This window comes from Littorina saxatilis, linkage group LG3 (genome assembly GCF_037325665.1).
Source record: "Littorina saxatilis isolate snail1 linkage group LG3, US_GU_Lsax_2.0, whole genome shotgun sequence".
NCBI classification, from domain to species: Eukaryota; Metazoa; Mollusca; class Gastropoda; order Littorinimorpha; family Littorinidae; genus Littorina; species Littorina saxatilis.
The window spans coordinates 27,296,059-27,323,340 of record NC_090247.1 but is presented as its reverse complement, the minus strand read 5'-3'; the positions used below and the strand labels follow the sequence as shown (position 1 = coordinate 27,323,340).

Here is a 27,282-nt window from a genome sequence, read left to right as displayed (position 1 = left end):
ATATGAAGTCTTATATCGCGCGCGTATCTCCAGACTCGGACTCAAGGCGCAGGGATCTATTTATGCCGTGTGAGATGGAATTTTTTTACACAATACATCACGCATTCACATCGACCAGCAGATTGCAGCCATTTCGGCGCATATCCTAATTTTCACGGCCTATTATTCCAAGTCACACACACACATGCATACATACTCACGCACACACGAACACAAACACACACACATAAACACAGACACACGTGCACATGGACACAGTTGGATCCTGAATTTCAGACACAAACACACACGGACACACGCACACACACACGGACACACACACACACACACACATACAGTCAATTCCGGTTAATCGGCCATCCGGATAATCGCCCAATTCCGGATAATCGGCCTATTTTCCCTGGGACCGAATCTTTTCTTCATATTATGTGTTAAAATGTTCGGTTAATCGGCCACCACGAAAACTTTGCACATCGGCTAAACGGCCACCTCACACTTTCACGTTTTTGTGAGTGGTTCCATGATCATTACTCTCATGACAGCACAAAGGTCTGCCAGTGAGTTTACTGAGTTTACACACTGTGATCGAAACAACTGACAGTCAAACACTGACTTGCTTGTGCCGAAAGCCTCTTTGCACAAACCATGGCGACGAAAAGGAAAGATTACAGCGTCTTGGAAAAACTTGAATTCTTGGACAAAGTGAAAGGATATCCGCCTAACACATCAAAATTGCAGCTTGCAAATCAGTCAGGGGTCCCAAGAAAAACCCTTTGTCGATGGATTAACGACGAGGATCATCTCAGGAGTGAAGCTGTAGGTGGACGCTTGTCTGTCTCAAAGAAAAGGAAAAGAGGAGGAAAAGACGATGAAGTGGACGAGGCATTGGTTGATTGGTTCAATATGCCCTGGAAAATGCCTTCGGGGAAGAAGAACTGCATTGCCTGGACGTTGTCTGTGCTGCAGTGAGGAAACGTGCCAGTGCCAAACAGAAGCAGACGACACTGGACACATTTTTTGGAGACATGTAGAGCACGTATGCCAATGCACGAAACTTCCGCTTTCCGCTACCATAAGTAACTTCCATCATCCAATATTTTTGTTCTGAGGAACTTCCCGATGCGATGTTCGGATAATCGGCCACTTCGGACAATCGGCCATAATTCAGTCAGTCCCAAAAATGGCCGATTAACCGGAGTCGACTGTATATATATATACATACATACATACACACATACATACATACATACTTACACAAAAACACCCATAGACATGCACATTCACTTTTAATCAGAATCACACAGACAGACACACAGACGAACAGACACACACATATACACACACACATACACACACACACACACACACACACACACACACACACACACACACACACACACACACACACACACACCTGTTGCTTCTGTGGCTGCAATATAATATGGCTTCCAAGCCAAGCGTGTGTCTTGGGTTACTCCAAAAAAAAGGTGTCATTTCAACCTGCGGAACCGCTTCGTTCTTCACTTTCAGTGAGAACTTGTGTAACTGTTTTTATATGGTGCCGATCGATCGAATTACCTGATGTTTTTGTTACATCTCTTTGTTTGTGTGGCTAATGATCTGCAATGTTTTCATATGGTGCTGATCGATCGAATTACCCGATTTTTTTTGTTACATCTCGGTTTTGTGTGACTGATGATCTTACATTATTATATGGCGCTGAAGTACTGTATAATTTAGTAATATCTCGATGTCTTTTAGACTATGATCTGCACTGGGTTTTGTAGCACGGAATTACCTGATCTGTAGGTACATCTCATTGAATGTGTAATGTCTGTTTAACGATGGCTTTAATACACAGTCACCTGGTGTTCTTCTTTGATCGCGATGTGTTTGCATAATTCATTTCGGTGCTACAATTTCCGTCTGTTCTGTTTCATCTTCATGCTTGTGTGTTTATTGATGGTATTATTATAATGCTGAATTAATTTTCCGACGATTTTTGACATTTAAAGTGTGACTGATGACTTGAAATGACTTTTATGGCGCTGAGTTGTTTGATGTTCTTAATTGGTTCTCATAACTAATGATCTGACTTAGGTTTCTTTTTGGCGCTAAATACCTGATGTTATATTCAAATGTTTCTTTGTTCTGTTATGCAATTGTATTTGTTACATTTCATTGATTAGACAATTTCTGTGTTGCTATGACAGTTTTTTTGGAAAATCTGTTGTTTGTGTCATTATTGCATTGCAGGGGATTTTGTCATGCTGTATACTTGACCTTAATTGCACCACAACAAGGATAACAGATATTGTGTGTGTGTTGGTGAATGTATGTGTGTGTGTGTGTGTGTGTGTGTGTGTGTGTGTGTGTGTGTGTGTGTGTGAGAGAGAGAGAGAGAGAGAGAGAGAGAGAGAGAGAGATTCACATAAAAACATAAGGATACATACATACATACATACATACATACATACATACACACATACATACCTGCATTCATGGATATATACACACTTACATACACATAATTTGCTATATAATCGCGGATATACAGGTTAAGGAAGAAACGCACACATTTTCAGTCAGGCAGATTAAAATATAACGCATAACTGCAAACTTGTGCTGTAGTTAGTGTTTTCTTGTTTGGAAGTAACATTATTATCATTCAATGTGTGGAAATATGCTAAAATGTGAGGTTACAAATGTTTATAAAGATTGACATTGCGGAACATTAATACATTTTATAGTTTTTATTTTAAATTTATTATTTTTGAAAATATTGATTTTCAAGCTTAAGTTGTAAAGTTTTGATTATACAGCATCAAAAGTATGACAGCTAGATTGTACACAAAGAGATCTTCAATTTGATATATCGTATGACATCTTTACCTGTAAAACCACTGAAGATTTGCTTGTTCGCGTTTCTTAAATTTCGTGTGATGACGTCAATATAGCCTAAAATTGCAATCGGCTATAAAACCCTTTTTATTGCATTTATTGGTTCAACTGTGATACATTTGTGGTTGCTGCAATCTGTTTTATAAAATAAAACCGAAAAGGTCATTTCTTTTTGCTTTTTTTAATTTGTCGCCCTGTACATAACTTCCCAATTGTGAAAAAATCGCATATTTGCCTGACTTTACAGTCCAATACCTCCAAATGTATAATTCTAACAGGCTTCAAACTTTGCACAGCAATTCTATAAGTACTTTTACATTTCAAACCTGAACTATAAGAACATTGCTTAATTTTGAAGCTGTTTACAGCACTCCCAAAATGGCCTTCTGTGGTCTGCTCACGCTTACTGTCAGTGGGCCTCCCTAGCACTGTGTCTATGCTTACTGTGTATGTGTGACGGAGTGATTGAGTTTGTGTTACTGTTTGTCGATTTCTTACGTGAGCCTTGAAGGCTTCGCCTCTTGTTTTATTTTTATTTAAAAAAAAAATTATTCTCTGTTTTTATTTTATTTTTATATTATTTGTATAGGCTTTACATTACATTACATCACATCGGTGTGTCTAAAACACGCGGGGACACGCGGGGACACACGGGGACGGTGAACTAGCACGCCGGGACGTTATATAATAACATTCTGACTATCCTTTATGTATTTAAAAAAAAAATATTAATAAGTTATTTATTTATTTTTAAAAAAAATCATTTTTTCTTCAGAATGTTATAAAATAAAGTCCCCGCGTGCAGTTAAACTGTCCCCGCGTGTCCCCGCGTGTCCCCGCGTGTTTTAGACACACCCCATCACATACACTATTGGCGGTTGATTTTTACTATATGTCCAAGTGAAGAAAAACATTTTTATTCCCTGTAAACGCCTGGCCAGATCTGAGAGAGTGAGTAGAACCGTTTACGCAGGAAGGGCTGTGCTTTTAACAAGATTGTGACAGAGAACGTTTGTTCAGTGTTTACAAAAGGTTGGTTGGTTTTCTCTGTCAACTTCTTGTTTTTCGTTCCCCAGGCTCCATGATTATATATTTAAACTTTAATAACATTGTACCCGCCTCATCAAAAGCTCTAGGCCGTTTAAAGTGTGTAAGTGTGTGTGTGTGTGTGTGTGTGTGTGTGTGTGTGTGTGTGTGTGTGTGTGTGTGTGTGTGTGTGTGTGTGTGTGTGTGTGCGCGCGCGTGCGCGCGTGCATAACAATTGTATGTTTGTGCGTGCGTGCGTGCGTGCTTGGCATTGGAATATAACGGCTTTTCACATTTTCAAAACAGCGCTTATAAGATCATCAAAATCTTGTTTTCTTCTTTGCTGATTTCTTGGAACATTGTTCAAGTTTTAATTGTATCTTGAGAGTTGCGACAGTGTATTGAGTTTGCGTTGACACACTCTGGCTATGTACACGAGTCCTTTTCCTGTTAACCTTGTACGCCGCCGCAAACTGGCATGTCTGAGTGCGAACTGAACACAAACAGAAAAAGAACTCCATCCCTGCCATCGCCTGCATATATAACAATAACTAGAGAACAACTTGACCTAAATAGATAAATGAGTTAACTGATAGATATAGTTAATAAATGAATAGATACATGAGTAAAAACTACACGAATTGAATTTTAGGTACCTTCACACCTTGGGTCCTGATTTGGCCTAAATGGTCCGCTGGACCCATTAAGCAACAGTTAACTAACTAACTAACCTTCACACCTATAGTTTACATTATCATAATCCTGAACTTTCATCGTTTGAATGTACTTTCAGTTAGTTCAGTTATAGATGGGATCGAAAAATAATGAACCGTTCACGCAACCGAATCTACAGAAAGACAGAAGAGTGTACCTTGACATGCACATACCAACACGCGCTCTCTCTCACACACACACACACACACACACACACACACACACACACACACACACACACACACACACACACACACACACACACACACACACGCGCGCACGCACGCACGCACGGACGCACGCGTATGTCTGTATGTCTCATCGTCCGCAACAACAAAAACAAGAACATTACCATCATCACCACCATTAATGAATAACAAAAGCAGCAAAACTAGTTGTTATTTTTCGGAAGTGTTCTTCGACGGATGTGCAAGACACCCCGAATTTACAAACGGGAGACGAAAAGCGCTCCAATTTTTCAGCGTACAGGGATATGCGGCGCTTGATAAGAAACTGAAACAATTGTTTTTATTTGGCGTCATCTGAGAAAAGTTCCCTGTTTACTCCGGCGGCATTCGTCATTCAGCCACAGATTCTTCTTCTGTTCAGAGCTTTCGGAAAAAACTTCTACATCACTCAACATGAGGTGAGGCCTATTGTGCTTGTCATTTTGTGAGATTGACAATACAGTACTTGCTGAATAAAAATGTGTAATGAATTAGGCTAACAATTTTTTTTAAATTTTTTTTAAAAACTTTTTTCATTTAATTAATACTGAGAAAAAAAAGTGTGAAACTGATTGACGAAAAACCGCCCGGATTTCAGGCCATTTGAAATGTAGGACTACTGCTGTATCGTGGGTTGATGTAAGGTAAAGTGTATGATAGATGTATTCTCATAAGCTTTGGTTGATGAGGAGCCAGATGTTCAGAACTCACAACTACTCTCAGGGCCAGCTTTATGAGGGTAGACTCGAACAGCAACTCCTCTCCCTGACTGCCCACTTATGGCTTCAGTTTTAAGATGAGTTAGTCCCAACCCTGAATCATTTCTGATGAGCAGGTGCCCATTTTTGACTCACATGCGAAGCAAAAGTGAGTCTATGTACTCACCCGAGTCGTCCGTCCGTCCGTCCGTCCGTCCGTCCGGACGTCCGTCCGTCCGTCCGTCCGGACGTCCGTCCGGAAAACTTTAACGTTGGATATTTCTTGGACGCTATTCAGTCTATCAGTACCAAATTTGGCAAGATGGTGTATGATGACAAGGCCCCCAAAAACATACATAGCATCTTGACCTTGCTTCAAGGTCAAGGTCGCAGGGGCCATAAATGTTGCCTAAAAAACAGCTATTTTTCACATTTTCCCCATTTTCTCTGAAGTTTTTGAGATTCAATACGTCACCTATATATGATATATAGGGCAAAGTAAGCCCCATCTTTTGATACCAGTTTGGTTTACCTTGCTTCAAGGTCAAGGTCACAGGAGCTCTTCAAAGTTGGATTGTATACATATTTTGAAGTGACCTTGACCCTGAACTATGGAAGATAACTGTTTCAAACTTAAAAATTATGTGGGGCACATGTTATGCTTTCATCATGAGACACATTTGGTCACATATGATCAAGGTCAAGGTCACTTTGACCCTTATGAAATGTGACCAAAATAAGGTAGTGAACCACTAAAAGTGACCATATCTCATGGTAGAAAGAGCCAATAAGCACCATTGTACTTCCTATGTCTTGAATTAACAGCTTTGTGTTGCATGACCTTGGATGACCTTGACCTTGGGTCAAGGTCACATGTATTTTGGTAGGAAAAATGTGTGAAGCAGTTCTTAGTGTATGATGTCATTGCTATGTAAGCATGTGAGTCGTATGGGCTTTGCCCTTCTTGTTGTTTGGATGCACTAAAGAACAAAATCCTGGGGTAAAAACGAGTTAACTTGTAAGCTTAGGCTACCTGATAACATCCTGAACTCAGATGAAATGAGTTACTTCCCTTCGGGTCTCATTTAGGGGCGATACGGCATGGACCGATGATTATCAGAATGACCTGATAAGTGATATGCGGGGATTGAACCCGGTCCGCCGGTGTGACGTTTTCATCTTTCGCCGTGTTGATATTTCGCTTCTCGACCTCGTTATCTAGTATAAACTCTACACTGAACAAAATACACCCTTCCATAGTACTGATGAGCGACCTTGTGTACCTTACATTCATGGGGCCAAATTTGTCCAACCAATTTGTTTTATTTAACTTAGAAATTTGATTCATCCTAAAATGTTTTCCTTCTTACTCAAGGGACGTAACCACTCAGTACACGTTTTCGAAGAATTCGATTTTGGGGGTGAAATCTATTAAAATTTACCACCAATTTTCTTCACATGCAAGAAACTGACATGCTTTTCATCCATAAATAATTTCACTTCTTAATTTTACCAGGAAACAACATTTCAGTCTTGAGTATATGTCGAGGGGGAAATATGTACACAGGCGAAAGATGAAATCGTGACACCGGCGTGTCACACGCGTGCTCCAACCACTACGCCTGCAGCAGAAAAATTATGCCCTTAGCCCTTGTGTAAAAAAAGTAAAACATATCCAGGCAATTTGATAATCATTTCAGCAGGCTCATGCCGGAAGAAATGACAGGTCTGAAGCTAAGAAATAGCGATCCTTTGATTCTTAATGAGATACGACACCGATACATGCACAGCGTGGTGGTAAACCTTACGAGTCATCGTAATTTTTAGAAAACGTTTTTGCTATCATTTTATGTGTTTATCTATCTACTGGTTTATTTATGATGAAAGGACCCTGGTTGCCTGCCTCTTTGGACTTTTGGTCGGCGTGGTGCTGGCTGCACCGGCAGCAGTTGGGGGAGCGTGAGTATTACATAAGACACGCCAGTAAATATAATTTATGTGGATAAATATTTCTGATAGGGTTTTTACATTCTAGGATGACAAGCAGTAAGATGTAGAATCCATATCCAATCCAGGTTTTCGTTTCTTAACCAAGATGCAAATCATCAAAGGTCACTTCCGCCCACGACTCGATAGCATCAACAAATCAGACGCGTGTTTCTTTCAGGCGAGATATTCTTTCGGCTAGCCACTCGCGAAGCTAGGAGACGAGAGTGTCTATGAAACGGTTTAATGGCTAGCTACGCAAGAATTAAACACCATTGGTTGATACCGAAAAGGTCGTCTGCACTGGCCGGTCAAAAACCATGGACAGCCAATCGGATGGGCAGCTGCGTGGCCGCCATGTTTTCTCGCGAAGCGAGCAAGCCCAAAGCTACCTAGCGTTCAAGGCGAGAATTCTAGCGTCACTCGCGGCGAGATGTGCCCAAGAAACGGTACTTCCTATGAGAGGGCAAATGGGCCCAAACGGAGCGCTCATTTAAGGAGGGCGAAATAAGTGAGGGCGCCTAAAATGAGCGCTCAAGTTAAGGATTGATTGGCTGGTAAAAATAGTTATCAATTTCTGTAGATGCACGCGCATTTATTGCGCCCGCATGTTTGGATCGCGAGTCGGTAAAAGACTTGCAATGGAAACATTGTCGGAACGGAGACCATAGTCATTGCTTGCCACCATGGCTTCACGAGAACACAGTTTTAAAGACACCCCGGCTAGATGTAACGGCGATCTCAGAGTGTTTGTAAACAAATTAAAAAATTCCACCAGAAGACCAAGAAATCGGGATCGTTTGTGTTGATAATCATTGATCTATTTACTGTCAGTGTAGTGCGCCTTATTCATGGCCGTGGTTCGACAATTGTGATGTGCGTGTGTTTGTATGTGTGTGTGCGTGTGGGCCATATCAGGGCGGTGCTGCTTTGACATTTAAAGTGCGCCACACACAAGACAGAAGTCGCAGCACAGGCTTCATGTCTCACCCAGTCACATTATTCTGACACCGGACCAACCGCCATTTTGGAAAGCAATGACTGGTTTCGTTCAGACAATTTTTCCATTCCAAGTTTTTGGACAACGCGCGAGTAAAATGCTCTCCTTTTTGGAGCGCGAATCTTAAGAAATGTGATTATATTGGCTAACTATTTTTACCAGCCAATCAATCCTTAACTTGAGCGCTCATTTTAGGCGCCCTCACTTATTTCGCCCTCCTTAAATGAGCGCTCCGTTTGGGCCTATTTGCCCCATAACGATAAGCTGCGCGCTCTTTTTTGGAGCGCGAATCTATTGCTCGCCAAATAAACTGCGCCCTCCTTTTTGGAGGGCGAATCTTTAGAAATATGATTTGATTGGCTAACTATTTTTACCAGCCAATCAATCCTTAACTTGAGCGCTCATTTTAGGCGCCCTCACTTATTTCGCCCTCCTTAAATGAGTTTGGGCCCATTTGCCCTCTCATACTTCCTTGCCCCACTCGCCTATTCTCGCCTGTAAGAAACAGGGGTGTTAACCCGTGATTTGTAAAAATGTAAAAACATTTTACAAATCACGTCGAACCTAAAACCGCGATTTGTAAAAATGTAAAAAATGTAAAAATGTAAAAATATCGCATTCCACAAAGTAGGCCAAATGCTTGCCTTTTATTATTATTAAATTTTCTTGTTTAGAGCCTCTATGCTGAGTGGTGGGGGTGGTTTTAGATCCATGATAAAATAATTAGTGAATTTGGTCATTAAAAATCGGAAACTCGTCATTATGGTTTTTTTAAACGATCCAGAAACAATTTCACCTTATTCTTCGTCATTTTCTGATTCCAAAAACATATACATAAGTTATATTTGGATTACAAACAAGCTCTGAAAATTAAAAATATGAAAATTAATTGTCCGAAATCGATTTTAAAACAATTTCATCTTATTCCTTGTCGGTCCCTGATTCCAAAAACATATACATATGATATGTTTGGATTAAAAACAAAGTCAGTACGCTAAAAAGAATAGAGATACACAAAAGCGTGTTATCCAACTCAGCGCGACCATTACCGCACTATTCTGGCTTGTCGATTTCACTGCCTTTGCCACGAGCGGTGGACTGACGAAACTACGAGTTTGCGGTCTTTGTGAAAAAATGCAGTGCGTTCAGTTTCATTCTGTGAGTTCGACAGCTTGACTAAATGTTATTTGGACTTACGCGACTTATTTTTTTTGTTCGGGAATATTGTCTCTTGACAAATTTGTGGATAACATCCACGGCTGCCAATGTCGAGGTGTAGATTGAATTTTCTTCAGATTGAATTTTTCTCTGCCAATATCAAGCGGTACAATTATCTTGAGGGAGAAATCATGGCAAGATCTTGCAACTGAAGCAGATTTGTGATGAAAATTGTAATTCGATCGATTTTACCCCAAATTCCATTTATTAGTTACCGCACCGAGCGGATACGTCCCTTAAATTAGAAAAGAAATATTTTGCGTTGAAGCTAATTTCAAAGTCAAAATACCATTTATCATCACAAACAAGAATCCAAAGGGGTAATAACTCCCTCAAGATAATTGTACCGCATAAAATTGGCGGAAAAAACATTCACGGTCTGAAGTTAAGTTTACATGTCACATGTGTGTAGGGGGCTGTATTTACTGGCGTGTATTACATCAGACAGTCTTTGTCGCAAAAACAGGTCGGCTTACCGTCTAAAAGCTTATTTTATGATTGATACTGTGTTTTTTGACTCACATGCGAAGCAAAAGTGAGTCTATGTACTCACCCGAGTCGTCCGTCCGTCCGTCCGTCCGTCCGTCCGGACGTCCGTCCGTCCGGACGTCCGTCCGGAAAACTTTAACGTTGGATATTTCTTGGACACTATTCAGTCTATCAGTACCAAATTTGGCAAGATGGTGTATGATGACAAGGCCCCAAAAAACATACATAGCATCTTGACCTTGCTTCAAGGTCAAGGTCGCAGGGGCCATAAATGTTGTCTAAAAAACAGCTATTTTTCACATTTTTCCCATTTTCTCTGAAGTTTTAGAGATTCAATACCTCACCTATATATGATATATAGGGCAAAGTAAGCCCCATCTTTTGATACCAGTTTGGTTTACCTTGCTTCAAGGTCAAGGTCACAGGAGCTCTTCAAAGTTGGATTGTATACATATTTTGAAGTGACCTTGACCCTGAACTATGGAAGATAACTGTTTCAAACTGAAAAATTATGTGGGGCACATGTTATGCTTTCATCATGAGACACATTTGGTCACATATGATCAAGGTCAAGGTCACTTTGACCCTTATGAAATGTGACCAAAATAAGGTAGTGAACCACTAAAAGTGACCATATCTCATGGTAGAAAGAGCCAATAAGCACCATTGTACTTCCTATGTCTTGAATTAACAGCTTTGTGTTGCATGACCTTGGATGACCTTGACCTTGGGTCAAGGTCACATGTATTTTGGTAGGAAAAATGTGTAAAGCAGTTCTTAGTGTATGATGTCATTGCTATGTAAAGGTTAAGGTCAAGCATGTGAGTCGTATGGGCTTTGCCCTTCTTGTTTCTTGTTTGTCCAGAGTTTTCATATATTTTTTTAATCAATAATGTGTCATTTATTTCACCTTTATATGTCTATTAATCTGATTGCATATGGCATGTTTGTTTATTTGTTCGTTTGTTTTTTGTTGTCTGTTCAAGGTCGTTTTTCCTGTATTTTTATTCTGTTTGTATTTAGCATTTTAATCATTATCTGTATCATTTTTTACGAATAATAATACTACATGTACAACATGTATGTGTATTTGTAAAAGGGGAGGTTGTAAGACAAGGCATCATGACTGAGCCGAAACCTTCTCTTCTTATAAATAAAGTTCAGTATATAAAGTTCAGTCAGTCAGTCAGTATCTAACTGTCTCTTTCTTTACCCTCCCCGCTCGACTCACACCTACTTTACACGCTATGCCCGTCCACAGCAAAATGGTCTTGAGACTTTTGAATGTTTTGTTTTGTCTTTTGGTAAACATTCCATAAACTAACCTTTTTGACTCACATGCGAAGCAAAAGTGAGTCTATGTACTCACCCGAGTCGTCCGTCCGTCCGGAAAACTTTAACGTTGGATATTTCTTGGACACTATTCAGTCTATCAGTACCAAATTTGGCAAGATGGTGTATGATGACAAGGCCCCCAAAAACATACATAGCATCTTGACCTTGCTTCAAGGTCAAGATCGCAGGGGCCATAAATGTTGTCTAAAAAACAGCTATTTTTCCCATTTTCTCTGAAGTTTTTGAGATTGAATACCTCACCTATATATGATATATAGGGCAAAGTAAGCCCCATCTTTTGATACCAGTTTGGTTTACCTTGCTTCAAGGTCAAGGTCACAGGAGCTCTTCAAAGTTGGATTGTATACATATTTTGAAGTGACCTTGACCCTGAACTATGGAAGATAACTGTTTCAAACTTAAAAATTATGTGGGGCACATGTTATGCTTTCATCATGAGACACATTTGGTCACATATGATCAAGGTCAAGGTCACTTTGACCCTTATGAAATGTGACCAAAATAAGGTAGTGAACCACTAAAAGTGACCATATCTCATGGTAGAAAGAGCCAATAAGCACCATTGTACTTCCTATGTCTTGAATTAACAGCTTTGTGTTGCATGACCTTGGATGACCTTGACCTTGGGTCAAGGTCACATGTATTTTGGTAGGAAAAATGTGTAAAGCAGTTCTTAGTGTATGTCATTGCTAGGTTTAGTTATTTGACCTTGACCCTGAAGGTCAAGGTCATGTAAAGGTCAAGCATGTGAGTCGTATGGGCTTTGCCCTTTTTGTTTGTTTTTGTATTTTAAATTTATATATACTTCACCTAAGAGCGTAAGCGCTGCTGTATATGTGAATGACAGGACTAACCGTTCCGGATTTTTATGTTTATATTTCCTGCACCTGACATAACCACTGCTTTATCATTATGTGACTGGCAGGGCTGAGACCGCGCTGAGGAAAAAGGCGTCCGAGGTGTTTGGACAACTTGACGGAAACGGAGACGGAACTGTGACTATCGACGAAATCCAAAGCTTCGCAGGTATGTTCTCCCCCTCCTCGTGTTCTTTAATGAGATACGACACCGATACATGCACAGCCTTACGATTGATTTTCTTCTGCTGATATGACGAAGTCACCGAGACAGACTCACTTCTTCTCTCTCTCTCTCTCTCTCTCTCTCTCTCTCTCTCTCTCTCTCTCTCTCTCTCTCTCTCTCTCTCTCTCTCTTGCCGTGTCTCGCTCTCTCTGTGTCTCTGTCTGTCTGTCTCTCAATGTTTAACGTGACGTGATGCTTTGCATTATGACGTTGTCTCTACCTTATGACGCCAGAGATGTCACTTTGGAATACAGGGTCAAGAAGAGAAGTCTTGGTTTAATCAGTCGACGTCGTTTGTCATTAATGACGTTCCCTGTGCGTGTGCACGTTTGTCATAGGACAAACAAATAAAATGTTTGTTTTCGATGGCAAGGCCCAAAAAGTGTGTTTGTTTGTTTGGTTATGTGGGTGTTTTATTTAACCAGGCGCATGTGGCGTTTTATTGCGATGAATTGCGAGCTGTAAAAATCGTAACAGAGTACAGCTTTCCTTGTAAAATCTGCAAAATCGAGTTTTGCAGAAGAAAAAAATGATTAGTTTCGGCTCCTCCATAACACTTATTTTCTGTCTTCTATAAAAGAACATACAACGTCTCTGCATGTGTAAAAATAACAACAACAAACAGAAAACATTCTTTTTTTTTAAACTTGAAAATAAAAATTGGTTGGTTCCTCAACATGTCAGGTATAATTTTCAGACTTCTTATAGTCAGCATTTACGAAATTAGCCTCACTGATAATATTTGACGTGTATTTGTTACTATGTAGGAATGGGAGTGGACGAGATCTGTGACGGGCTGAAACTGACGTCAAAAGGAGCCAAAGCTCTCACAAATTATGACGCAAATTCCGACAACATCCTCGACATTGAAGAACTGGGCAAGCTCTTCGACAAAATAGATGACGACAGTGAGTTCTATGTTCTATGTCTTTCTCAGTCGCCTAGAGATCACCTCAGTCTACCAGACATGAGTTGATATTCTTACAACGTTTGGGGGGAATTCATTCTCTGTTAATTTCTCGTGAAGCAGCACCAACATCGTGTGTGAGGGGGGTGTTTAGGCAGCACGTGTACCCCCCTCCATCTCGCCCCTAAGAATAAAAATAAATGTGTTACTTGGGAATTTGGTAAGATGATTCCGTTGCATTTTCTAAGCTCAGATTGCACCATTTTACTTCTTCTGACAATTATTTTTCCCCGGACCCCCTCGCAGTCTCGGAAGAGCTGCGCGCCCTCGATTTACACTTTTGAATTCTGAGTGCACCCCCCACCTTGCAAACTAACTGACCAATCCGCTCCTGGTGTGTGATTCATTACCGGTCTCCCTTTCAACCATAGATTAGAGACAATGAAAATGTCGATGTTGAAACTTTTTTTGTAAACCCATTTTACATTACGACCACCAAGCATCTGACAACATCACGATTTTAAAAGGAGTCGTAAAATGGAGGTACATTCACAGACGTTAACAGAACATCTGAAAAGGGAGGAAGTCTTAACTCATTGTCTCCCAAGTACGGATATAATTATCCGTACCCACTCATATGGCTCTATAGTCTGACCAGGTACGGATATATTCGCTCAGACTGTTAGCTTCAGTCGCTTCCTGTAACGTCCATCTAACGCCTGCATTCCAGCGTGTTGATAGCAGACACACAGGTACTACACAGTTACTACACAGTTACTACACAGTTACTACAATTCTGAGTGACCTGCAGCAGCACAGCTGGTCTCGGCAAAAAAACCTTGGTCAACATAGGTGGGGTAGAGAGTGTTAGACAGGAGGGCTTAAAACGGGGTTTCACAGACTGTGCTAATTAATGGATGTTTACGCTGATATTGTTTCATGTATCCTAGTGTTTTTTTATATGCATGTTTTTATATTTAGTCAAGTTTTGACTAAATATTTTAACATCGAGGGGGAATCGAAACGAGGGTCGTGGTGTATGTGCGTGTGTCTGTGTGTGTGTGTGTGTGTGTGTGTGTAGAGCGATTCAGACTAAACTACTGGACCGATCTTTATGAAATTTGACATGAGAGTTCCTGGGTATGAAATCCCCGAACGTTTTTTTTCATTTTTTTGATAAATGTCTTTGATGACGTCATATCCGGCTTTTCGTGAAAGTTGAGGCGGCACTGTCACGCCCTCATTTTTCAACCAAATTGGTTGAAATTTTGGTCAAGTAATCTTCGACGAAGCCCGGACTTCGGTATTGCATTTCAGCTTGGTGGCTTAAAAATTAATTAATGACTTTGATCATTAAAAATCTGAAAATTGTAAAAAAAAAATAACAATTTATGAAACGATCCAAATTTACGTTTATCTTATTCTCCATCATTTGCTGATTCCAAAAACATATAAATATGTTATATTCGGATTAAAAACAAGCTCTGAAAATTAAATATATAAAAAATTATTATCAAAATTAAATTGTCCAAATCAATTTAAAAACACTTTCATCTTATTCCTTGTCGGTTCCTGATTCCAAAAACATATAGATATGATATGTTTGGATTAAAAACACGCTCAGAAAGTTAAAACAAAGAGAGGTACAGAAAAGCGTGCTATCCTTCTTAGCGCAACTACTACCCCGCTCTTCTTGTCAATTTCACTGCCTTTGCCATGAGCGGTGGACTGACGATGCTACGAGTATACGGTCTTGCTGAAAAATGGCATTGCGTTCAGTTTCATTCTGTGAGTTCGACAGCTACTTGACTAAATATTGTATTTTCGCCTTACGCGACTTGTTATATTTAGATGCATTTTTGTGTGTGCGTTTTTTCATCAGAGAATAGCATCGTCGGCGCCGATGAGTTCGCAGCCCACATGATCGCCGCCTTCACCGCGTAAGAATCGTTTTCAACATTTGCTTGACAGGTAATATCTTACCTGTGCACACTACACTGTCAAATACATTATCTGGCCAGGCTTTCACACGGGGTAGAACTATCTCTCCACTTGGACATATTCCAAAAATCAACGGCCTAACTGCTTCTTAATTGCAGTGGGATTATTTGACAAATTTATTGCGCTGATTAACGCAAGTGACAGTTGAGAAATGAAATCGTCCATAATGTCCTATCTGCACAGGAAGTAGTTCGGAGCTATATTATATATGGTCTGGAGTGTGAGAGCCTGCGCAGGTCTTAGATAGGCGTAATTAGTAGGTCTTAGATAGGCGTAATTAGCAGGTCTTAGATAGGCGTAATTAGCAGGTCTTAGATAGCCTTTTGGCGTTCCATACACGACCCACATCATCCGGACTGTGTAGTCCAACGCGTGATCCGTTGAATGTTTTGAATAAGCAAAATCACTGTCCATGCAACGCACTACAAAATGTTCAGAAACCTTACAAAATCGTTTCATTTTACTCCATGGCAAAGTTTATGTAAAGGTACTTTGTTTCTTTGCAGGACCGGGGACCACGCTGCTTAAAACGTCACTGAAGTTCAACTTTCGATGTTTTGATGCTTCGATATCCATTCAATAAAGTTTTACAAAAAGTTTTAAAATATTGTCTGCGATTCTGTGTGTGTGTGTGTGTCTCTATCTCTTTTGTGTGTGTGTCTCGCTCTCTGTCTTTTTGTGTCTGATTTTCTCTATTGCGTGTGTGTGTCTCTCTCTCTCTCTCTCTCTCTCTCTCTCTCTCTATCTCTATCTCTATCTCTATCTCTATCTCTCTATCTCTCTTCATCTCTCTTCATTTAATAAGAATTATTACATTCAATAACATATACAAAGTGTAATTATATATTGCAGTGTATTTAACTTATAATGTCGAATGGACCTGTAAAAGACTGGCTGACACATAAAATATTCACAAGAACATCGGCTAAGTGGGCAAACAAAATATGCTTCACAACAGAAACTAATTGATGGTATCGTGGCTTATTTCTGAATTCAGTGTCGCTACAAAATAAAATTACAAAAGTAACATTTCTTTTAGTTACTCATGAATCCCACAGAGTCGTGGATGAGTGTGTGCGTCAGTATCAACAATGTGAATTGTTCATGACCGAATTGTAGAAAGGTTTTCCACAAAGATGGTACCATGCTTGATTGCTATAGAGTCCTCGTGAACGTGGCTCATCATTCCAGATCTAGCCATGCTTTTCAGGGCCGGACGAGAGGGGGGGGGCGCTTTAGCCCCCCCCCCCCCCCCCCCAGCCACAAAAAAAAAGAGAGAGAGAGCTTAATAATGACTTTTGTGCAAGAATAGGATAATTTTTCATGTATAAATGTTAAAATTTCTTCAGCTTATGGGGCCTTTGCCCCCATACCCCCACGGGGGCTTCGCCCCTCAACCCCACCGGGGGCCTTCTGCGGCCCCCGGACCCCCGCTTCAACATTTTGCCCCCCCCACCTAAAAACGTATTGGTCCGGCCCTGTTTTTACATGGGATATAAGCCTATTCCTCTATTTGGACACACAAATTCAACAAAGGGATCTTGAAGGAGTTCATTCCATATAAAAAAAAAAATTAAAATTCAACACATAAATCAGTTAGAATGTTGATTGTTGGCTTGTGTCCAAGTGGAGGGATGTATCAAACATAAAAACCTGCGCAGATATGGGATAGGGAGCAGAATTGTTTTTTTATGGGAAGGACTGTGCCCTTAACCACAGACGCACAGGGACACACACACACACACAGTCAATGGCGGATTAAGGGGGGGGGGGGGGGCCCTTCAGGGAAAAAACATTTGGCCAGATGATTAAATGACAGTTTCCGAGCTCACGTGGCCCTAGATTGCAGCAATTTGCTTCCTTGAAAAAATACATTCCGGGGGGGCATGCCCCCTGGGCCAGACCCCCCTAGGATGTTCGGGCGCTTCGCGCCCTCAATTCAGGCGCTTCGCGCCTTCAAGTTTCTGCAAAAAAGTTTGGGTGGTGCAATTGTGTAACACATGTTACATAGCCACTGGTGAATTAACAGAGAAAAATAAAGAAAAACGGTCATATAGGTTTTCGCATCCATGGGAGGTAATCGGAACAGACTGAGCCAGTAGCGCGACATACGTCGTGACAACCAGGTGACAGTATACGTAAAGTAGCGCGACAACCAGCCCAAGGGTTCCTGGATCCGCCCTTGACAGTCGCTTGTTCTAAGTGAAAAAATGCTTCCTTATGCTCTTCTAATAACAAGACATTCCTATCAGCATTACATTTAACCTTAGTAGGTTTCCAACATTGGCACAATATACAATCGCATCAATTTGGCTGAGGAAAGTTTAAAGAATTTCTTGTTCATTTGCTATGTCCTACTATAATAATTCAAACTCACAATCTAATAACATGTGTGTGTTATATCTGATCGAACTCGCCTAAGATATCAACACAAATAATGACTCTAGTGACATTAAACGAGGTCCAAAAGTGAGAATAATTTGATTATTCGAGTCGTTGGTCGAAGAAAACCCATACTTTTGGCAACCAATTTTTGTCTCCCTTTAGCTGCTACTTTCGTTATCAAAATAGCCGCGCCAATGTTTTCCGTCTAAACCAAACTGGTTGAAGAAAATCTGACTACTATGAGTACGTAAGTGACATGTATATTTTCGTCAGCATCAGGTCTCCATAACGACTCTTTCACACAACGGAGTACCACTATTGAACAAGGGCTCAAGGCCAACATTTTCCTTACGAGTGTTTTAAAGATCAATCTTTCGACTTTTGCGCGTATACACAAAATATGTCCAATATGTGAGACAAATACTAAAAAAAACCAATTCTTCGAGTAACAAGAACTCCGTCTGGTAACACACATTCTGATTTGCTAATGAAGTGACAGCCGATTACAGCATGATGAATATGCTCATATAATAATTATCACAGAGCTTCGATAAGTGCACGTGAGTGCCGATGAATGCTTTGACATGCCGCAACGAGACCAATTATCTCCAGAATGCCAAAATAATTATCTCCAGTAAATAGGATTAAGTAATATCCTGCTTCCAGCACGCGTGATGTGGGGCGCTTTCCCACTCTCCGCGCATCTGTTTCTCTTACTTCGTTCCACACCACTGGACTCATGAATAGTTTGAGGGCATTTGACTGAGTTCACACCAATGAAGCAAGAGTGAGTATTGTGTAGACACATTCTCTCTCTCTCTTCGCGTATCTGCGGAACTTCTCAAACTTCACACCACTGTCAAAGCCAAAGTAAAGGTTTTTAGTGGATTTGCAAACAACGGAACAATTAGAATGTCTTCCAGTGAAATATTTCGATTAGTGCTGCTGCTTGTAGCCACAGTTTCATACTGTGCGTGTCGCCGTTCACGAAGCCGACACCCGCACATCATTTTCATTGTAGCAGACGACCTCGGGTGGAGCGATGTCGGGTGGCGTGACCCAGAAATGCACACACCCGCCCTGGACCGCCTGGCGAAAGAGGGTATCATCCTGAACCAGGCCTACATGCAGGTATGTTTTTTCCTGATGAAGTTCGATACACTGCTGGTGTTGATTTTGGTGATGTGGGAAGGGTGGGGCAGGTGGAAGTGGGGTATATCAATGGTGTAATTAAAAACGTCCACCTGCATTTTCAGGACAGGTAGAATGGCTTGACTTATGGTTTGTTTTCTTGGCTAATGTGTGTGTATGTGTGTGTGTGTGTGTGTGTGTGTGTGTGTGTGTGTGTGTGTGTGTGTGTGTGTGTACTCGTATAACTCTGTCTCACGCTGTCTTTTGCAGTGTGTCTTTCTTCGATTCTGTTGCTGTGTCAGTGTGCAGGAAACGTGTGTCTGGCTATACCTGTGTGTGTCTCGGTGTGCGCAGTGCGCCTGTGGTTTAAACAGTGTTTTCTTCACATTCATGTTTTACAAAGCCAATGAAAGCAGTATACAAACAAGTCGCGTAAGGCGAAAATACAACATTTAGTCAAGTCAAGTCAAGTCAAAGTCAAGTCAAAGTCAAGTCAAGTATTTTATTGTTTTGGGCCCAGAGGGCTTTGAAACAAAGATATAATTTTAACAAAAAAAAGGTAACAAATCAGACAGTTAATAAATGTATACAAATTGAGCGGACAAATACAACAATACTATACAACCAAACAAAATAAATTGGCAATATACACTTCCATACATACAAACAAAAATAAAAGAAAAATAGGTTTAACAAAATCAGGTAAGAGATCAGACAGATAATATATATACATTAAGCGGACAACGATAATATACAGCCGAAATAAATTAGCAATACCATTGTGCCATGCATCTGTTGTAAAAAACACAAAACAAAACAAAAGCATATATTACATACATATACATACCAATAAAGAAACTAGATATAACGCTAACATACTAAAATCATAACGTGGGCTACAAATCTTGCTAGCTTCATTAGTTTTATCTTAGATTTACAATTCATTAACTGTTCATATTTTAAACAATTTGGGTGAGATCGGTAATAAGGACTAATTAATTTTTTTCTTTCAGACACTATACTTTCGTCGGTACAAATGAACAAATAGTGAAACTCATCACCTAATTCATTTTTATCGCACATATCACACAATCTTTCATTTCTAGGAGCATTAAAAAATCTAAGCTGATGTATTGGCAACTTATGATTGCTTGTTCTAAATTTTGCTAATTTAACTTGGAATTTCCTAGGCAAACAAAGCAAATACCTTTCCAGACAAAAATCCTTTTTATACATTCTGTAATTAAAACACAAGCTGTTGGCGTTCACATCAGTGTTCCATTCCTGCAGGAATTGATCTCTTAGCCTTTGCTTTACAACGTTTTTAAAACCTGAGACGGCAAGACTCTGAGTTGTCCATAAATATGATAGACCCAACTTATTTAACATAGTATTGACATGCGACAACCAGGGCAATTTAACGTTTTGTACATGGTACAACTTCAAATGTAGCTTTAACATTAAACAGGACATCTTACGTCAAGTAGCTGTCGAACTCACAGAATGAAAGTGAACGCAACGCAACGCAGCAAGACCGTATACTCGTAGCATCGTCAGTCCACCGCGCACGGCAAAGGCAGTGAAATTGACAAGAAGAGCGGGGTAGCATTTGCGCTGAGAAGGATAGCACGCTTTTCTGTACCTCTCTTCGTTTTAACTTTCTGAGCGTGTTTTTAATCCAAACATATCATATCTATATGTTTTTGGAATCAGGAACCGACAAGGAATAAGATGAAGGTGTTTTTAAATTGATTTGGACAATTTAATTTTGATAATAATTTTTATATTTTTAATTTTCAGAGCTTGTTTTTAATCCAAATATAACATATTTATATATTTTTGGAATCAGAAAATGATAAAGAATAAGATGTACGTAAATTTGGATCGTTTTATAAAAAAAATATTTTTTTTACAATTTTCAGATTTTTAATAACCAAACTCACTCATTAGTTTTTAAGCCACCAAGCTGAAATGCAATACCAAATCCCGGCCTTCGTCGAAGATTACTTGACCAAAATTTCAACCAATTTGGTTGAAAAATGAGAGCGTGACAGTGCCGCCTCAACTTTCACAAAAAGCCGGATATGACGTCATCAAAGACATTTATCAAAAAAATGAAAAAAACGTTCGGGGATTTCATACCCAGGAACTCTCATGTCAAATTTCATAAAGATCGGTCCAGTAGTTTAGTCTGAATCGCTCTACACACACACACAGACAGACAGACAGACAGACACACACACACACACACACACACATACACCACGACCCTCGTCTCGATTCCCCCCTCTACGTTAAAATATTTAGTCAAAACTTGACTAAATATAAAAAAGAGAACAAGTTCAACTTATAAATGTCAATTCGCTCTTAGAGACAGCAAAATAAACTGGAAGACAATTTTGTGAATACATTATATTCCAACGAATCAACTCTCAAACCAAAAATAAAATGATAAATGTCAATATCCTCTTAGAGGACGTAGTAAAGAGGTGGAAAATGGTGTGAATTTATACAACTCAAAACCATTCAACTCTCAAACCAAATAACTCTCAGGATATGTCCGTAAATTAACGCATTCTGTGTTTGCAGTGTATCTTAAACTTCTAACGCTGAACATTTCCCCATTTCAGTCCAGCTGTTCGCCGTCCCGGGGAGCTCTGATGACAGGCAAATACCCATTCCGGCTTGGGCTCCAGCATTCCGTTATCAGCGCAGGCAAAAAGGAATACCTCACGGACAAAGAAACCATCCTACCCCAGTACCTGAGAACTCTGGGGTACGCCACCCATATTGTGGGCAAGTGGCACCTGGGATTCTGTGACTGGAAGTACACCCCGACTTACCGCGGCTTTGACACTTTCTATGGCTTCTACAATGCGGCGCAGGGGTATTTCAACCATACTGGTATGACTACTAGTTTCTACTTAGCATTGCTTTTTAGGGCATAGTGTGTGTGTGTGTGTGTGTGTGTGTGTGTGTGTGTGTGTGCGCGCGTGTGTGTGTGTGTATGTTGGTGTGTGTGTGTGTGCGCGTGCGTGTGTGTGCGTGCGTGTGTGTGTGTGCGTCTGCGTCTGCGTCTGTGTCTGTGTCTGTGTGTGTATGTGTGCCTTCGTTCGTGCGTGCGCGCGTGTGTGTGTGTGTGTGTGTGTGTGTGTGTGTGTGTGTGTGTGTGTGAGAGCACGCGTGGCATGCGTGCGTGCGTGCGTGCATGCGTGTGTGTGTTTTGTATAGTGTGTGTGTATGTGTGTGTGTGTGTGTGTGTGTGTGTGTGTGTGTGTGTGTGTGTGTGTGTGTGTGTGTGTGTGTGTGTGTTTATGCTTATAGAGGTGTATATTCTATACATGTATTGTTTTCAGATGAATAAGTTCAGTTTGTGATTTGAGACAGCTTTTTGGCTAGGCGTACCCCTTTATTGTGCCTGTAATGGCTTCAATCATATTTTCAGTATTGCCATACAGTAAAGGACTCAATACTTTTCACAATTAAAATGATTCTTTTCCGTTTCTGCATGGAAACACTTTGTTTCATTTTGAATATATATATATCTTCATCAGTTGTTCACGTTACGCACACTGCATAGAAAGTCGAGAAATTAAACAATAAGGTTAGGGTAATGGGAGTGCCTAAAAGAAGGTGACAAATGAACAAGGAACAAAATAATTTCCTCCCGTGCAATCAACATTCCGCGCAGAGCAATGAAACACACGAAGTCGGCACGGCATTATTATTTGCTCGTTAACATGAGTGATAATGGAATAACAGGGCTCAGCTGTGATGGCAGAATTCTCCGAGCATGTGCTACATCATCGGAAGTATAGTTGGGGGCAATAAACATTATTTGGGTTGCGGGGACAACGACCGACCGAGTACCGAGTACGGAGCAGTACGTGCTCCCAAAACTGCGCGTCCCTGTGTACTGTACGCACTAGAAGCCGGGAACGACCAGGAATTCTTATAATTATTTGAGGGGGTCTTATGACGCACCTGAAAAGAGCGGGTCCTATGACGCACAAAGTCTGTGTGCGTATATATTGTCGGTGCCCATTTTCAGACTGTAATTAATTGTCTGCTGGATTTCTAATTCAAGAACATTTTCTGCCAGATCTGTACCCACACAAATTTACAGTGTCAATCTAACCAATATGATAAATAATGATTTTGTAAAAGTTTCACAGAACTTCCAAAAGTCCTCCTGGTCGTGGGACCCTGCTAAGTTCCGTTCTTTAAGTTAGAAGTGGGGGTCCCGGGACCCTGAGGTAGAGCGTCTATGGGGAGCCCTGACGGAACCGAGAAAATGATGTCATTATTTTTCTCGTCGCAGACATCTTGTGCGACCACCCCCCCCCCCCCCCCCCCCCCCCACACACACACACACACACTTCCTACGCACTTGCCCCCAGGAGAAGAACGGGCTTCACCAAACGGGATGAGACGAGAAAAATGATATCATATTTGTCACGGCCCCGTACTCAACATTCGGTCGTTCTCCATGCAACCTCAATAATATTGCGTGTATGTGTTACATTATTATTGACCAAGCACTATGTCAGCGCCTGCTGTGCAAAGGGCTTAATGACTATACACCGCTGTTTTGACAGTAATTGTTGTAAGCTTTCCTTTCCGCATTTCGTTCTCTCAGGGGTGTCGCATTTGTCTCATTTTTTGTTTGTGACAAGATGAGCCAACATTGCGTCGAAACAATTATGGAGCCTTTGTGGAAGACTTGGTGGCAAAAAGCACGTTGGCACAAAGCGGTACTTCAAACTTCGCTGATTTCTTATGTCCTACTCTCAACGTCCCTCTGTCTGTCTCGATTTGGACTAAGCTTGAAAGTGGCAGTTTGTTGTTTGTTTGTTTGTTTGTTTGTTCAAAATAAAGGGTGTTTATTTTCCCATTTGCAGGAAAAAAAAATGGCTATGACTTCCGCGACAACGAAAAAGTGGACTGGTCCGCCAAGGGAACTTACTCCACGCATCTGTTCGCCACGAGAGCTCAGCGGATAGTGAGAGACCACGACCCTGACAAACCCTTGTTTCTCTACCTCCCTTTCCAAGCAGTGCACGGGCCTTTTGAAGTTCCACAGGAATATATTGATGTAATCTTGTCTCTTGTCTTGCTTCTCCGTTTTACATTTAGTCAAGTTTTGTTTGTTTTTAATCTAATTTAAAGTTCTTAAGAAACGTTACACATTGTATCAGACTGCAATTTGTCAAGAGTTTCGGGTACTGTTGGCTGGTAAGTTGGTGGGCTGGTTGTTACAATAGAAGCGATGCGTCAACATTGGACTGGGATGGCAGGGTGGCAGGGCTGGACGAGAGGGATGGGTACAGTTGCTGGGCAGGCGGGGGCCTTGCATCCTACCCCCCCCCCCTTCGGAACCCATTGTTTCTGTTTACAAGGCTGATGAGATACTTGTTAGCTCACTAGAGACCAACAAAATACAAAGTGACCGACTGCTCGAACCATCTTTCAAGAAGGGAGCTATATATATATATATACATATATATATGCGCTGCACTAACTATGTCCCTGGTACCACACGTGAACAGACGTAGGCCTACACGTTTACCGACGTGTGCATACTCCGTAACGTGTCAGTTCTGATCGACAAACACACAAAACTAAAAGTCAAAAAGAAACAAACTAACAAACAAGCAAACAAACAAACACCCCAAACATGAGATACAAACAACACAACTAGGCCTATCCCCCCCCCCCCCCCTTAATAAATAATACTAATCAATCAATCAATCAATGAGGCTTATATCGCGCATATTCCGTGGGTACAGTTCTAGGCGCTCTGCAGTGATGCCGTGTGAGATGAAATTTTATACGGCCAGTAATTGCAGCCATTTCGGCGCATATTTTACCTTTCACGGCCAAGTCACACGGGTATATGTAGACAATTATTAACTGTGCCTAAGCAATTTTGCCAGGAAAGACCCTTTTGTCAATCGTGGGATCTTTAACGTGCACACCCAATGTAGTGTACACGGGGGGGAGTTCGGACACCGAAGAGAGTCTGCACACAAAGTTGACTCTGAAATAAATTTCCGCCGAACCTGGGATCGAACTCGCGCTGACAGCGGCCAACTGAACACAAATCCAGCGCGCTACCAACTGAGCTATATCCCCGCCCCAATGCCATAATTTGTTTCACCATAACTACTGTTCGCACGAGAGCGTGTGTATAATCACGTAATTTGACAGTCGACGAACTAATCGACACACAAACAAAACTAAAAGTAAACAAGAAACAAATTAACAAATAAACACCCCAAACAGAGACAAATAACACAACTAATAACCCCCACCCCCTACCCTAAAAAATAATGATAATGCCATAATGTGTATCACCAGAACTACTGTTCGCACGTGCAAGACAAGGCGAGACGCGTGCACTGCGGCATGGTAGCAGCACTGGACGAAGCGGTGGGCAACGTCAGTCAATCCCTGCAGGACTTCGGGCTGGCCGACAACGCCATCGTCATCTTCACCACCGACAACGGCGGGCCCACCAAGAAGGGGTCGTCTAACTGGCCCCTTAGAGGCTCCAAGACTACCTTGTGGGAAGGTGAGGAGAAGTATTTTATCTACAGGTATAATTTGGGGTGAACACCGGTATTTAGGTATAGAGGCTAAGGGGCTTTAGTCTGGGATAAACCCTATGATCTAAATTAACTCAGGTGTAATATCTTCCGATGCAGAAGTCGAGGTTAGCCATATCTAGTTTCTAATGGCGAATTACATAATAACCTCAGCGTATTTCTTCTGATATTTACAGGAGGAATAACAAAAATAACGCACTAGCCAAGTATCTTTTGGCGAATAACATAATTGTTGCCATTTCTGCGACTTTGGGCATTGTTGACTGAAGCCTCTTATTGGATAAACGCCGTGGGGTAAAAGTTGGACCAAAATGTAAACAAACTTGAATGTACTCACCGACTCACACTTCAATCTGAATGTCCAAACGTTCAAGGAAGTATAAGTGATAGCACACAGTAAAACAGACGAACAGACACGGAAAACAGTCTTGGAATGCGCATTAATAAATTGTGACTACAGTGAATGTTTACGCAGAAATGGCCACATTATTGTTACCTCTCAGGGGTGTCGCATTCGTCTCATTTTTTTGTGACAAGATGAGCCAACATTGCGTCGAAATAGTTTTGGAGCCTTTTTGGAAGACTTGATGGCAACAAGCTCGTTTGAACAAACCAGTACTTCAATTACATATTATTGTAACCTCAGAGTATTTCTTATGGCCTTGACAGGAGGAACCAGAGCCATCTCCTTCGTGCAAAGCAAGAGCCGCCGCCTGCTGCCAAAACAGGGCGTGACGTTCAACGGCCTCATGCACGTTGTCGACTGGCTTCCCACCCTGCTGACTGCCGCGGGCTACGACAGCAACGACATCCCCGCCAACATCGACGGCATCAACATGTGGAAGCAGCTGAGGCGAGTCCGGGGTCGCAGCCCGCGTAGGGAGATGGTCTACAATATTGATGAGGTCAAGGACAACGCTGCTATCCGCATTGGACGGTGAGTGAGAATTTGTTTACGTTGAACTGAAAAGAAAGGCTCGAGTGAGGGGTTGAGTGAAGGGGATATGGGGTGGGGGTGAGAGTGGGAACGAGAGAGAACTCTGATAGGTTAGAAATATTGGATGTTGAAAGAAAACATGTGGAAAGAGAGAAAGAGAGAGAGAGAGAGAGAGCGGGGGGGGGGGGGGGGGGGGGGGGGCGGGGCGGGGGCATTATCAGTAAAACAAAAAAAAAACACCCCACCACACAACACCTTTGCGATTTTCAAAGTGCAACAGATCATACACATTACGTGAATGATTCACCCTTTGGTATGCCTTTGAAGGGGTTTAAGGCAGGCTTCAGACATCGATCACGGATGCATTATAGCTTTTTTAAATGGCTGATCATTCTGGGTGGAGTTCAGTAAAATAATCAATTAAAGTTTCAAATCAAGTAATTTGCTACTTCGCGGCTAGGTCGTAGTTTCTATCTCTCTCTCATAAATTTTCTCCGCTCGTTACAGATGGAAGCTGATTCAAGGCAAGGCAGGTAAGCCTAACGGCTGGTACAACCCGCCCACAGGAGTACGCTCACGGAAAGTGCCGAGAGGAAAAGCGCCGACTCTGCAGCT

At 41.3% G+C, this 27,282-nt stretch overlaps 3 protein-coding genes across 4 annotated transcripts in view; 2 read left to right on the top strand and 1 right to left on the bottom strand.

Annotated features, from left to right (window-relative positions):
- Positions 1-27,282, bottom strand: part of LOC138962037 (uncharacterized) — a 384,447-nt gene that overhangs the window by 64,616 nt on the left and 292,549 nt on the right. The window lies entirely within an intron of this gene.
- LOC138962016 (uncharacterized) lies at positions 5,175-16,211 on the top strand. Of its 2 annotated transcripts, none has more exons than XM_070333704.1 (6): positions 5,175-5,287; positions 7,454-7,525; positions 12,541-12,641; positions 13,466-13,606; positions 15,488-15,545; positions 16,113-16,211. In XM_070333704.1, the coding sequence occupies exons 1-6, from the start codon at positions 5,283-5,285 to the stop codon at positions 16,132-16,134; spliced, it is 399 nt and encodes a 132-aa protein (XP_070189805.1). In that variant the 5' UTR covers positions 5,175-5,282; the 3' UTR covers positions 16,135-16,211. The 2 variants fall into 2 exon arrangements, with proteins under 2 accessions (XP_070189805.1, XP_070189807.1); XM_070333706.1 differs by having other exon boundaries at positions 15,488-15,576.
- The window catches only part of LOC138962029 (arylsulfatase B-like), a 10,040-nt gene continuing 1,421 nt past the window's right edge, over positions 18,664-27,282 (top strand). The window contains exons 1-6 of the mRNA XM_070333722.1: positions 18,664-19,122; positions 21,753-22,026; positions 24,024-24,217; positions 25,483-25,696; positions 26,400-26,667; positions 27,175-27,282. The exon at positions 27,175-27,282 is cut by the window's right edge and continues 1,421 nt beyond it. Of these exons, the coding sequence (XP_070189823.1) occupies positions 18,904-19,122; positions 21,753-22,026; positions 24,024-24,217; positions 25,483-25,696; positions 26,400-26,667; positions 27,175-27,282 (1,277 nt within the window). The 5' untranslated portion in view covers positions 18,664-18,903. The remainder of the gene's footprint in view (positions 19,123-21,752; positions 22,027-24,023; positions 24,218-25,482; positions 25,697-26,399; positions 26,668-27,174) is intronic.